Source organism: Notechis scutatus, chromosome 1 (assembly GCF_049901735.1).
Source record: "Notechis scutatus isolate UNSWTSFEM ecotype Mainland chromosome 1, rNotScu1.2, whole genome shotgun sequence".
Taxonomy (NCBI): domain Eukaryota; kingdom Metazoa; phylum Chordata; class Lepidosauria; order Squamata; family Elapidae; genus Notechis; species Notechis scutatus.
Genome location: NC_142009.1, coordinates 23,978,568 through 23,990,519, shown reverse-complemented (window position 1 = coordinate 23,990,519; position 11,952 = coordinate 23,978,568). Strand labels below are relative to the sequence as shown.

Here is an 11,952-nt window from a genome sequence, read left to right as displayed (position 1 = left end):
AGTGGGATGGGGAAGGAGGACTCTTTTTTTATCTCTCTGCCAGCTGCTAAAATGATGTGTGAGCTGCAGCCTGCAAAAACTCCATCACTAACACGCTTCTGGAATAGAGGGAGCAGTAGTGTCTCTTTTCCATAGAGAAGAGCATACCTCAAAATGGGCAAAGATATACATAGGCCACTAGGGGGAGCTGTGCTTCTTTAAACACTTCAATGTGAAATGGAAATGGAAATGGAAATGGAAATGGGAATAGAATAGAACAGAACAGAACAGAACAGAACAGAATAGAATAGAATAGAATAGAATAGAATAGAATAGAATAGAATAGAATAGAATAGAATAGAATAGAATAGAATTCTTTATTGGCCAAGTGTGACAAGGAATTTGTTTCTGGTGCAGAAGCTCTCAGTGTACATGCAAAGCAACAGGTATTCATAGTAATGATACAAATATCATAGTAATGATATAAATAAGGGGTTAGTAGAGAAGATGAGAAAGGTAATACTACTACTACATCATACAACATGGGTAAATATACTTACACATAAGACAGTACTGTGAGTATTAGGTATTCAGCAGTGATGGCACAAGGGAAAAACTGTCTTTGTGTCTAGTTTTGGCATATAATGCCCTGCAGTGGCATCCCAGCTGTTGAAACAGTTTATGCCTAGGATATGAGTGGTCTGTAGTTAGTTTTTTTAAAAAAGGGGGGGGGGGGGGGGGGGGGGGGGGGGGGGGGCCGGCAAAAAACCTTTAGGGGGGGGGGATTTGGGGGGTTTCTTTGTCATTGGTGTGCCCTCCTCTCTGATTTCTAAATTACTGAAGAAGAATCTAAGTTTTACTCCTAAGAGATATAGCATTTGTTCAGCTTCCCCTGTACCCCCGGCCCCCCCCCCCCTCTTTTTTTTTGGGGGGGGGGGGGGGGGGGGGGGTTTCTTTTTTCTTCCTCCTTGCTCCCTTTCCCTCCCCCTTCCTCCGGGGGGGGGGGGGGGGGGGGGGGGGGGTTTTCCTTTTCTGGCCCCCCCCCCCCCTTTTTCCCGGCGGGGCCCGCCCCCCCCCCCCGCCCCCCCCCCCCCCCGGGGGGGGGTGGTGGCCCGGGGGGGGGGTTTCTTGGGGGGGGGTGGGGTTTCTTCCCCCCCCTTTTTTTTTTTTTTTCTGGGGGGGGGGGTTTAAGTTCCCTGAGCCCTTTACATAATAATGTCTTTTTAATAGCATTGGTTAAATATTCTTCAAATATCTTGTGGTTTTGGCGTTTTGCCATAGCGGCAGAATATCCATCTGCTTTCTTGTGAGTAAAATGTACATCATATAAATTGGATTTGTTCAGGCACTAAAAGGGCCTGGTTGCAGAGTTTTATCTAAAAGGTATGTTTCTATATCAATGTTTTGAGCCTTTTTTTTTTGTTCCAGCTGGGAACCCTGCTTGCATCCTCTCAAAGACTTTTGTCTACCCCAGCATCTTATTTTCCACCATCTTGGCTAATATCACAAACCCTCCAGAAAACCCACAAGTACAGTTCATTTCCAAGGTTTGACCCCAGAAACTCAGGGAATCTTGCTCAGAACAAGGAGGTTCCACTCATCGTGATTTAGACCAGTCTCTCTCAATCTCAGCAACATTAAGAGGCATGGGGCACAGCATGCAGGCTGGGGAATTTGGGATTTGCAGTCCCCACTTTTTAAAGCCGCAGAGGCTGGTGGGGAAAAGCACTGAACTGAACTAACAAGAACATAGAGGCTTTATTTGAGCAATACATGACCTATCAAACAGAACAAAAATGAGGTCCCCAAAGACTTAGTCCGTGTATCCCACAAGTAAGCCTGTGCAAAATGTTCTGTCGTGAAATATTCCAATCCCAAAATGGGCTGCTCTTATCATTTATGGCATACTTATCATGCCTTGATTTGAGGTCGGTCACTTTTGGAACATTTGGAATGTTCAAAACAGCCTTCCAAACCTTGGGAATTAAAACATTATTAAATTGTTATTATCAGCAACTGAGTGTCTTAGAATAGACCCAGAATCCTTTGCGACTTGTATGGCTGCCAGTTTGCTTCAGATCATATTGTTGAGTCTGGCTTGGTCCTGACTCCCTCGGAACCATCCAATATGGATTTGATCTTCACATCCCGCACTGCATGCTTGCTTGATCTTCGGAACAGCAATTCTCAAGAGAGTTAAACTCCTCCCTTGCTCCTTTGGGGACACTTGTTCTTGATCTATTTGAAGTTTGTTACTGAACACAACAGGAATTCGGGTTGCATATTACACATATAGTACTGTAAAAGGAAGGCCAATGGAGGAAGATGATTCTTTCTAAGGATTTACTGAAAGGAGGAACTTCTAGAGGTATCTGGAATTGGTGGAGAAGGGTGCCCCCTTATGGGCACCAAGCAAACTGTTGCTTTCTGAGGCACTCCTTTGGGGAATGGAACTGCTAGAATAATATCAACCCATTTTTATTTTTTTGTAAAACTCAGCAGCAGTTTGGGTCCAGAAGGTCTGGTGGCTTGTCACACTTACACCATCAAATGATACTCCTCCATGTTAAAGTACTAGCTTCAGTAGCAGGTTAGCAGGGGTGGGATTCAAATTTTTAACAACCGGTTCTGTGGGTGTGGCTTAGGTGGTGGGCATGGCTTGGTGGTCATGTTATTAGCTGGGTGTGGCCAACTCAATATCACTCACATCGAGGCACACATCTCCTCCCCTGGCCTCTCATGACTGTGGGGATGCTGCAACAGTCGTAAGTATGAAAAATGGTTATAAGTCACTTTTTTCAGTGCCATTGTAACTTTGAATGGTCACTCCACACAAGCAAAGTACCAGCAAAGGAGGGGGAAAAAACTCCAGAGACGTTCCTGAGACAGGAAGTCTAGTTCTGCCAAGAATGTAATAAGGGTTAACGGAGAGGCAGTTTCTATAAGCAACACCAGAATGTTTCCTTCCTGCCTTCCTTACAGGATTAGGCCAGTAATTTCTTCTAACAACCGGTTCTCTGAACTGCTTAGAATGTTAACAACCGGTTCTAGCGAATAGGTGCAAACTGGTAGAATCCCACCCCTGTAGGTAATAACTAGCTTTCTCCATCAGCACAGGGCAAGGCAAAGGTAGTCTTGCTGAATTACAGCCCTCTCCCCTGAAATCCTTCATCATTGGCCAGGCTTCCTGGAATTGCAATCAAGTGACATCTCTATAACCTAGAACAGTGATGGCTAACCTTTTCAGCACCAAATGCCCAAAGTGCGCTCCTGCACATGCACCCCCCCGAATGCAATGTGCGTGCGCAAACCCCCATGCCCTCCCACACATGCGCGTTATGTCCCCCTGCACCCCGCGCAGGTGCGTGCAACCCCACGCACCCCACACATATGTGACCCCCAAACGTGTGCCTCACCCCTGCGCATGTCTGCACGATCCCCGCACGCACCCCTACCCCTGCACATGCGCAGCAGAGACCCAAAGACTAGCTGGCTGGCGCGCACATGCATGGCAGAGCCGAGTTGGGGAGATCACTCGTGTGCCCAGAGAGACGGTTCTGCATGCCACCTTTGGCACACGTGACACAGATTCGCCACCACGGACTTAGAACATCCTGAAAGGTCTTTAAAGATTTTGAAGAGCAATGTGGCAGACAACAATGTAAATTAATTCCAAAGTGGAGTAGGTAACACCATTCCTCCATAAAGATCTGCTGGAAAAGAAAAAAATAACTTTGAGAAAGAGTGAAGTGGGAATTGTCTATTATTAGAAGAAAATGTGTGTGTGTGTGTGTGTGTGTGTGTGTATATATATATATATATATATATATATATATATATATATATATATATATATATATATATATATATATATATTGGCAAAGATCTATTGGAGGTGACACAGTGGCAGGACATGTGTTATCAATTAGAGTGCATAATGATTATATTTCTAATCTCGTCTAACAGCCTTAGCAGATTGCAAAATTAGTATGATAGTAACAAAGGTGAAAAATAAAAATTAAAAGCAGTAAAAATGTTAATAAATAGCACAAGAAAGATATGCTCAAACATGTGATAACCACAACACCAGAATAGTGTTGGCATGTAAAAGAAATTTTTTTCAAAATGCTTGGAAGAAGAACATAGAACGATAGAGTTGGAAGGGACCTTGGAGGTCTTCTAGTCCAGCCCCCTGCTCAAATAGGAGACCCTATGCCATTTTAGATAAATGGTTGTCCAGTCTCTCTTTGAAAGCCCCCAATGATGGAGCACCCACAACTTCTGAAGACAAGTTGTTCCATTGGTTGATTGCTGTCACCGTTAGGAAATTTCTCCTTAGTTCTACATTGCTTCTCTCCTTGGTTAGTTTCCATCCATTGTTTCTCATCTTGGTTTTGGTACTGTGGAAAAGAGGTTGATCCTCTCATCTCAAATATTGGAACATTGGTATCATGTCTCCCCTCGTCCTTCTTTTCATTAGTCTAGACATACCCAATTCCTATAACTGCTCTTTGTATGTGGACCTTGTAGGTCATCTAGTCCAATCCCCCTCCCACCCAAGCGGGAGACCCTACACCATTTCTGACAAATGGCAGTCCAATCTCTTCTTGAAAGCCTCCAGTGATGAAGCTCCCACAATTTCCGAAGGCAAGCTGGTTGCTTGTTGATTGTTCTCAACGTCAGAAAACTTCTCCTTGCTTCTAGCTTGAATCTCTCCTTGATCAGTTTCCATCCATTATTCCTTGTCTGGCTTTCAAGTGCCTTGGAAAACAGCTTGACCCCTTCCTCTCTGTGGCAGCCCCTCAGATATTGGAATACTGCTATCATGTCTCCCCTGGTCCTTCTCTTCACTAGACTAGCCATGCCCAGTTCCTGTAGCCGTTCTTCATATGTTTTAGTTTCCAGTCCCGTAATCATCCTAGTTGCTCTTCTCTGCACTTTTTCTAGAGTCTCAACATCTTTTTTTATATTGTGGTGACCAGAACTGAATGTAGTATTCTAGGTGTGGTCTTACTAAGGCGTTACAGAGTGGTACTAGAACTTCATGTGATCTTGATTCTATCCCCCTATTAATGCAGCCAAGGAGGTTGACAGGGATCAGATACGGCCATCCCTGGATAAAGAAACCTTGGCAATTGCAATTCAGGTGAACATTGCCACACTCTCCACGTGAAGCTACCTTTGAAGGCAATTCATGGACTACAGTTGGCAGAGCACATAGCAGCCAGGCAAACACTGGGTGTAACATTAATAATAATGTTATCACATTGGTTGCCAAGAAACTTTTGAGTACAATTCAAAATATCCTCACTACACACACAGCTTGGGATTATTTTAGGGATCTTCTCAAAATTGTGAAATTGCGTAGACAAGCTATGCTCAGGAACCTGCTCTATTGAGAAATGAAATGGGCAAGAGCCTGAAAACAGCCTTTCTCTGTGGTGGCCCCTTCCCTCTGAAGCAATGGTTCTCAACTTTGGTTACTTTGTGTGGACTTCAGCCCCCAGAATTCCCCAGCCAGCATGGAGGTACACCAGCTGTTTCCGTTAGACTTTGGTAAATTGATGGGTCCCCCTTCCTGTATAGTGATTTGATGACCTCTATGCTTGTAAACAAGTTATGAATCTAGGTCTCCCTGCTCACAGTAACCACAGAGGAACAGAGTTGGAACAGAGTTGGAGGTCTTCTAGTCCAAGGATCTTCAAACTTGACAGCTTTAAGACTTGTGGACTTCAACTCCCAGAATTCCTGAGCTAACGTGACTGGAGGAGGAATTCTGGGAGTTGAAGTCCACAAGTCTTAAAGCTGTCAAGTTTGAAGACCCCTGATCTAGTCCAATCCTCCTGGTCACACTACTTAGCAATGACAGTTCTGCTTGCTGTCATTAGGTGAGGACCTTCTGCTTCTCCTGCCCTGCTACACTTGTGTCTGCTCTTTTGGCTGCTTTGCATTCTACTGCCATCCACCCTGATGCCCCCAGCTGAGCATCACTGCTGCTGACCAAGTGTGCCAGGCTCAGGCACCTGCTAGCCCTTGGTAAGGCCGTGCCAATCTTTGAGAATTAATTTGGACTTCTCCACTAGTTCCTAAATTCATGAAAAGCTTGGACTGAGGGTTTCCACCTATTGTGAATTATTTTTTGTTTCAGTCTTTCAATATGCACCAAAGTGAGTACCCATAAACATGTTAGAATGCTTCTTTTTGTCTTTAAATGCTTAAAAAGCAAGAAAAGCAAGCACATTTTCCAATATACTTCAATCCTACACAGCCATGTGACAAATGCAAGATTTAGAATAGAAAACAAAGTTCATAAGAATTCATAACCCTAGGCAGAAGTCAAGAATAGATGCATCAATTGACTGAAATTCTTGCATGTTGCTCTTACGGATACTGTAAGTGAGAATCAATTTACAAAATACATTCAGAAAATATGTGAAAGCAAAGTGAGGGGATCAAGAGGTTGGAGAAGACCAAGGAGGTTGTGGCTGGAATGGATATGTTTAGAAAGTTTAAGAAGAAAAGGCATTGTATGAAGATATATAGAGATACGGTGGAAGGATGGTTTGCTGGTGAACTATTTGGTACTAGAGTCAGTTATCATAGCACAGGTTTTAATTTCTTTGGCTTATTATTTCTTATTCCCATACTATGGGTTGCGTAATGTTACTTACACTGAGAGGAAATAGCATAATGGAACAGGAAATATTAATAGAATAGAATGGAATAGAATGGAATAAGGATAGGGATAAAATAACAGAATTGGAAGGGACCTTGGAGGTCCAACCCCTGCCTAGGCAGGAAATCCTACACCACTTCAGACAAATAGTTATACAACATCTTTTTTAAAACGTCCAGTGTTGGAGCATTCACAACTTCTGGAGGCAAGTTGTTCCACTGATTAATTGGAGGAGGAAAGCAAAATTGCCTGCCGGGTCTGAAGAGGCATTGCCACAAGCGAATAATGTCCTTCTCCAAAATCTGATTTAAGAATTGGAAAAGATGCTTTGGGGCACTAAAATCAACCCCCAAATGCATCACAGTGCTGAGACCACCTACCCCCCAGGGGTGCCGAACTCGATTTCATTGAGAGCCACATCAGGGTTGTGTTTCACCTCGAGGGACCGGGGTGGGCGTGGCCAGGATGGGCGTGGCCAGCTCAACATCACTCATATCGGGGGCGCCTGTGGAGGCCCAAATGCTCTGCCAGCAAAAACTCTGACCCCAGGGGAAAAAATGCACAACGCTCTTACTTAAGATCTCCTTCAGCAATGTTTAGTGAATGCCAGCTAGATCAGCAATTCCTGCCTTGAGATAAGGGCTGAATGAGGGGTCACCATGAGTGGCCTTGCTGTTTCCTTTTTGTCTTCTTCAGTCTGGTCTCTGGCCATCTGGGCAGCCTGCTTGTAGCTGGCTTCCAGGACCTGAACAATGCAGGACACAACCCAGATGAAGCAACACACGGAGGTCCACGTTATCTGAATCAGGAGGTTCTCCAGATTCCAGTAGCAGCTTTTCAGTAGTGAAAGCCTCTGGGTAAGCTGCTTTTCCAGGACCTGGCAAGCAAAAACGGGCAAGAATGTGTCAGGAGGGGTGGGAGGAATGGCTTGAATGGTGGAATTTTGGAAAAGGGGAAAGGCCCAAGGACTCTCTGCATCACCCCCTTCATCCTAGGGCACTCCATTAGCTGAGTTCAGACAATCTTCCTCCTCTTGAATAGCTTTGAAAAGAGACTCAATACATTGATGGAGGGCGGGTAAATTGAAGCCTATCATTATGAGCCGTGGGGGCGCAGTGGTTAGAGTGCAGTACTGCAGGCGACTTCTGCTGACTGCCGGCTGACTGCAGTTTGGGCAGTTCAAATCTCACCAGGCTCAAGGTTGACTCAGCCTTCCATCCTTCCAAGGTGGGTAAAATGAGGACCCAAATTGGGGAGAATATGCTGACTCTCTGTAAACCGCTTAGAGAAGGCTGTAAAGCGCTGTAAAGCAGTATATAAGTCTAAGTGGCATTGCTATTGCTATCAGACTTGACACTGCCCCAATCTGCACACTTCCAGCTTTTGATACCCTGCTTCTGTGCCCTATTGGCTTTTATCACTCTGGGTCTCTTACCATTCTTTGTAGGAATGATCTCCAGCCATATTCCTTGGCTCCACTGTGAATTTGCCATGCCAACAGCAGGAGCATCATGGAAGCTAGGAGGACATTTTGCGCCCAACAGAAGAAGAAGTCTACAGTTAGCTCCAAGGAAGCCTGGATCCAGCACAGGAGATCCCACTGAATCTGCTTCAGACATAAATACCAACTCAGAATCCCCTCTTGCAGTGAAAGAAGGTGCAGGTACAGAGTTCTCAGCCCCCCTCGAACTGCACCCTGTAGGTTTTTCCCCATAGTTGGCAGCGAGGATCCTGACTCAGGAAATTTGCTAGAAGGATGTGTCTTGGGCTCCATGGGGAAGCACTACTTGACAAGAGATGGCACAGCACACAACACTCTTCAGAGATCTGTGAATGAAGACAGCCACATACTATCAGGTTCTTCCTCTTAACCAAGAGAAACGCTGTGCTAAACTACATATCCTTGTGTTCTTTTTGCTATCCTATTTAATCTATCAACTAAGCATTTATTCCTTCCTCCCCTTAACACAACAATCCTATAAAATTGCTTAACATTTTTAAAATGGCTAAATAATTTGAGAACAGTTACTAAACATGCTAAACTGCAAGTCAAAACACATCAACAGTGACCAAATTAACATGTGTAAATATTATACAGGTACACATAAATGAACCAAATTAGTTACAATATGCAACATGCTAAGCAACAAAATTAAGCAGTCTTAACCTGCCTTTACTGCCACAAAAATCTTTAATTAATTTGATTGAATTATATGCATCAACCAGAGGCTATGTTTGTCCAACTGAACCCCTTTTATCAGTGCAATCATTTCAGCTTGCAAGAAGCCCTGGGCAGTTGGGAGGGTGGCACTTTCTCTTCTAGTTCCTATTTATAATTTTTCACTGGCATATTTTCACTTGTAATCCCTGGAATACTCTCTCTCATCCATTCCTGTCAATAAATTCAAATCCAGGAACTGGACACCTATTTTAACCCCGATCACCACCAGCGTTCGTCTCAATTTCTTTGCTGCCTTCAGTATGAATTTTAAGAATTCATTAAGAATAGATTCCTCAGTCATCTTGCTTGTTTCCCCCCAGTAATCATTCTTCCTTTGGAACTATTTCTTCTCGGGTGGGAAGAGGGAGGGCCCTTGGGGCAGTCTCTCTTTCACTCTCTGCACTCGGAGAAGAGCAGAATCAAACTTCCCTATATCTAGTAGACACCTACAGTTTCAAGATCCTGAGAATTTTCAAAGAGGCAATGACTTGTCTACAACTTCCCTTTTACTCCACTCTCAAGCAGCTGTTAAGCAGGTTCCAGTTACATACCTTGGCTTTCAGCTTTGTGACATGACTGTGATGTCATGGCAGAGTGTGAAATCCTGCAGACTGATCCCAGTGTGACCATACACCAGGGCTGGCTTTACACAATGCACTATACCTTATACACAGGTTAATAGACCTCAACGTTCACTTTGCAAAATGGAGTTATATTATTGCTTCACACCATGTGCTACAACAATGGCTGACATTGCACAGTATCCTGAACCACAAATTTTCAATCCCTAGGGCTGCATAGATCAGCATGTTGTTGGACTCAAGGAAACATATTATGCTTGGCAATTATATTTAGCAAGGTTTGGTTAAATATAAGAGGACAAACAGAGAAAGGGAAGGGAGCATCAGAAAGATTACTTGGGTCTCTTTGGAAAAGCTAGACATTGATAAAAATTTGTCATGATGGAGAACTTTTTTTCCATGCAGTCATCAGGATCAAATCCATCTTGATAGCCTTTTATTAGCATGCTATGCACTCAGCTGATCAAGGACCAATATAAGTTCTGGCCAAACACTTAACAAAGGCAAAGAAACTGATACATATAACGAGGACTTTCATATTAGGAACTCAACCCTATGAAGACTACGAAGACAAGCTCAGGAATAAAAAGATATTGACAGATTTGAACAATGAGCCCTATCCAACAAAATGAAATTTAATGTGGAAAAAAGCAAGGTTTTACACTTAGGCAGGAAAAACCAATGCTACAAATACAGATTAGGCAAAACCTGGCTCAGAAGCAGTAAATTGTGAGAGGGGCCTTGGGAGTTTTAGTGGATGATCACTTAAATACAGCAGTGCAGCAGCCAAAAAAGCTAATATAATCCTTGGTATAAATTGAGGCATAGAATCAAAATCATGTGAAGTATTAGTACAGCTTTATAAAGCCTTAGGAAAGCCGCACCTGGGATTCTTTTGGTCACCACATTACAAAAAAGATGTTGAGACTGGAGAAATGCAAAGAGGAACAACTAAGATAATTAAAGGCCTGGAGACTAAAACACAAAAAGAACAGTTGCAAAATTTGGGATTGGCTAGTCTAGAGAAAAGGAGGGGGGAACATGATAGCAGTACTCCAATATTTGAGAGGCTGCCACAAAGAGGAGGGGTCAACTTATTTTCCAAAGCACCAGAGGGCAGGATAATAAACAATGGATGGAAACTAATCAAGGAGAAAAGCAACCTGGAATTAAGGAGGAACTTCCAAACAGCGGGAACAATTAACCAGTTGAACAGCTTGCCATCAGAAGTTGTGGGTGCTGCATCACTGGAGGTTTTTAAGAAGAGACTGGACAGTCACTTGTCTGAAATGGTATAGGGCCAGGATGTCAAACTCACGTCATCATGGCGGCATCACGTGACGTATCGAGACTTTTCCTCCTTCGCTAAACCAGGCGGGGGCAGGGCCAACATGTGACGCATTTGGGCCATGGGCTGTGAGTTTGACACCCCTGGTGTAGGGTCTCCTGCTTGGGTTGGGCTAGAAGACCTCCAGGGTCCCCTTCCAGCTATCAGAATAGATTGGTTGAAGACTGAAAGAGCATGCTGTGTTCAACCTTGAGAAGAACAAGCAGGGGCTCTGACAGCACTCTTTGCTTCCCCTCCCTGAAAGTAGAACTGTGTCTTTTCCTAAGCTTGCACTAAATTGCACAAGCTCAGGAAAATATTACTTTTTTCCCAAGAGCTTTTGATAGTTCTAATGAAGGAGCTAACACTGGGTCTAAAGCCTCTCTGTCTTCTTGTCCAAACATTGCATGTCTCTGCCTCAAAGGATGTCACACACAAGGTTAAGAGAATTATTTTGAAGAGTGTTTCTCAACCTCAGCAACTTTTAAGGTGTGTGGACTTCCAACTCACAGAACTGCCCAGCCAGCAAGGGTGGCTGGATAATCTTGGGAACTGAAGTCCACACATCTTAAAAGTTGCTGAGGTGATGAAACATTGCTTTAAAACCTCTCCCAATCCAGAGATTCTGGACAGGGGGAGATGACAAAGTGAATTGGGGTGGAATATCCCATGTTTGGGTATCTCGGAGCAAGGCCAATTGCTGCTCCCACCAAGATAACTTAAGATGGAGGTCTTTTTTAAAAATAAAAATAAAAATCCAAGGATTAATTATTGAGTGTCCTTAAACTTCTAGTTTCCCTTGGACTGTACTCATTACTGCCCCAGCTTCCGGATTGATAGATAAAGGCAGCAATAGGGCATATTCATACAAAACAGCAATCACACCTGCCCTTTAGATATTGTTTCCTTGTCTCCTTAATAAAATCCTTGTTGGCTCTGGAGCCAACTCCGCTTCATGGGAGCGTCCCAAATCCCACCCGCAGCAGCTCCTGATTCCTCGCCCTTTGTCTTGTTGAAGAAACGGGAGGAGTAACCTACTATCGCAGGTAGCCAATCTAACGAGCGGTTCCCCAAAAGAGAGCAAGACCCGCCGCTGGCAAAAGCGCCGAGGGAGGCAGCGTCATAAACGGCTGGGCAGGAGCCGCCCGCCCAATGGGGGAGGGAAGGC

The 11,952-nt window shown here is 44.1% G+C and overlaps 1 protein-coding gene across 3 annotated transcripts in view; it reads right to left on the bottom strand.

Moving 5' to 3' along the window:
- Window positions 1-7,235: 7,235 nt before the first annotated feature.
- The window catches only part of LOC113414670 (claudin-4-like), a 49,310-nt gene continuing 44,593 nt past the window's right edge, over window positions 7,236-11,952 (bottom strand). For 2 of the 3 annotated variants that reach the window (XM_087958860.1, XM_087958856.1), the window contains exons 2-3: window positions 8,091-8,482; window positions 7,236-7,532 (exon numbers count right to left, since the gene is read on the bottom strand). In XM_087958860.1, coding sequence (XP_087814986.1) covers window positions 7,266-7,532; window positions 8,091-8,429 — 606 coding nt within the window. In that variant the 5' untranslated portion in view covers window positions 8,430-8,482 and the 3' untranslated portion in view covers window positions 7,236-7,265. Of the gene's footprint in view, window positions 7,533-8,090; window positions 8,483-11,822; window positions 11,923-11,952 lie in introns of those variants that run through there. The other variant, XM_087958851.1, reaches the window with a different exon arrangement.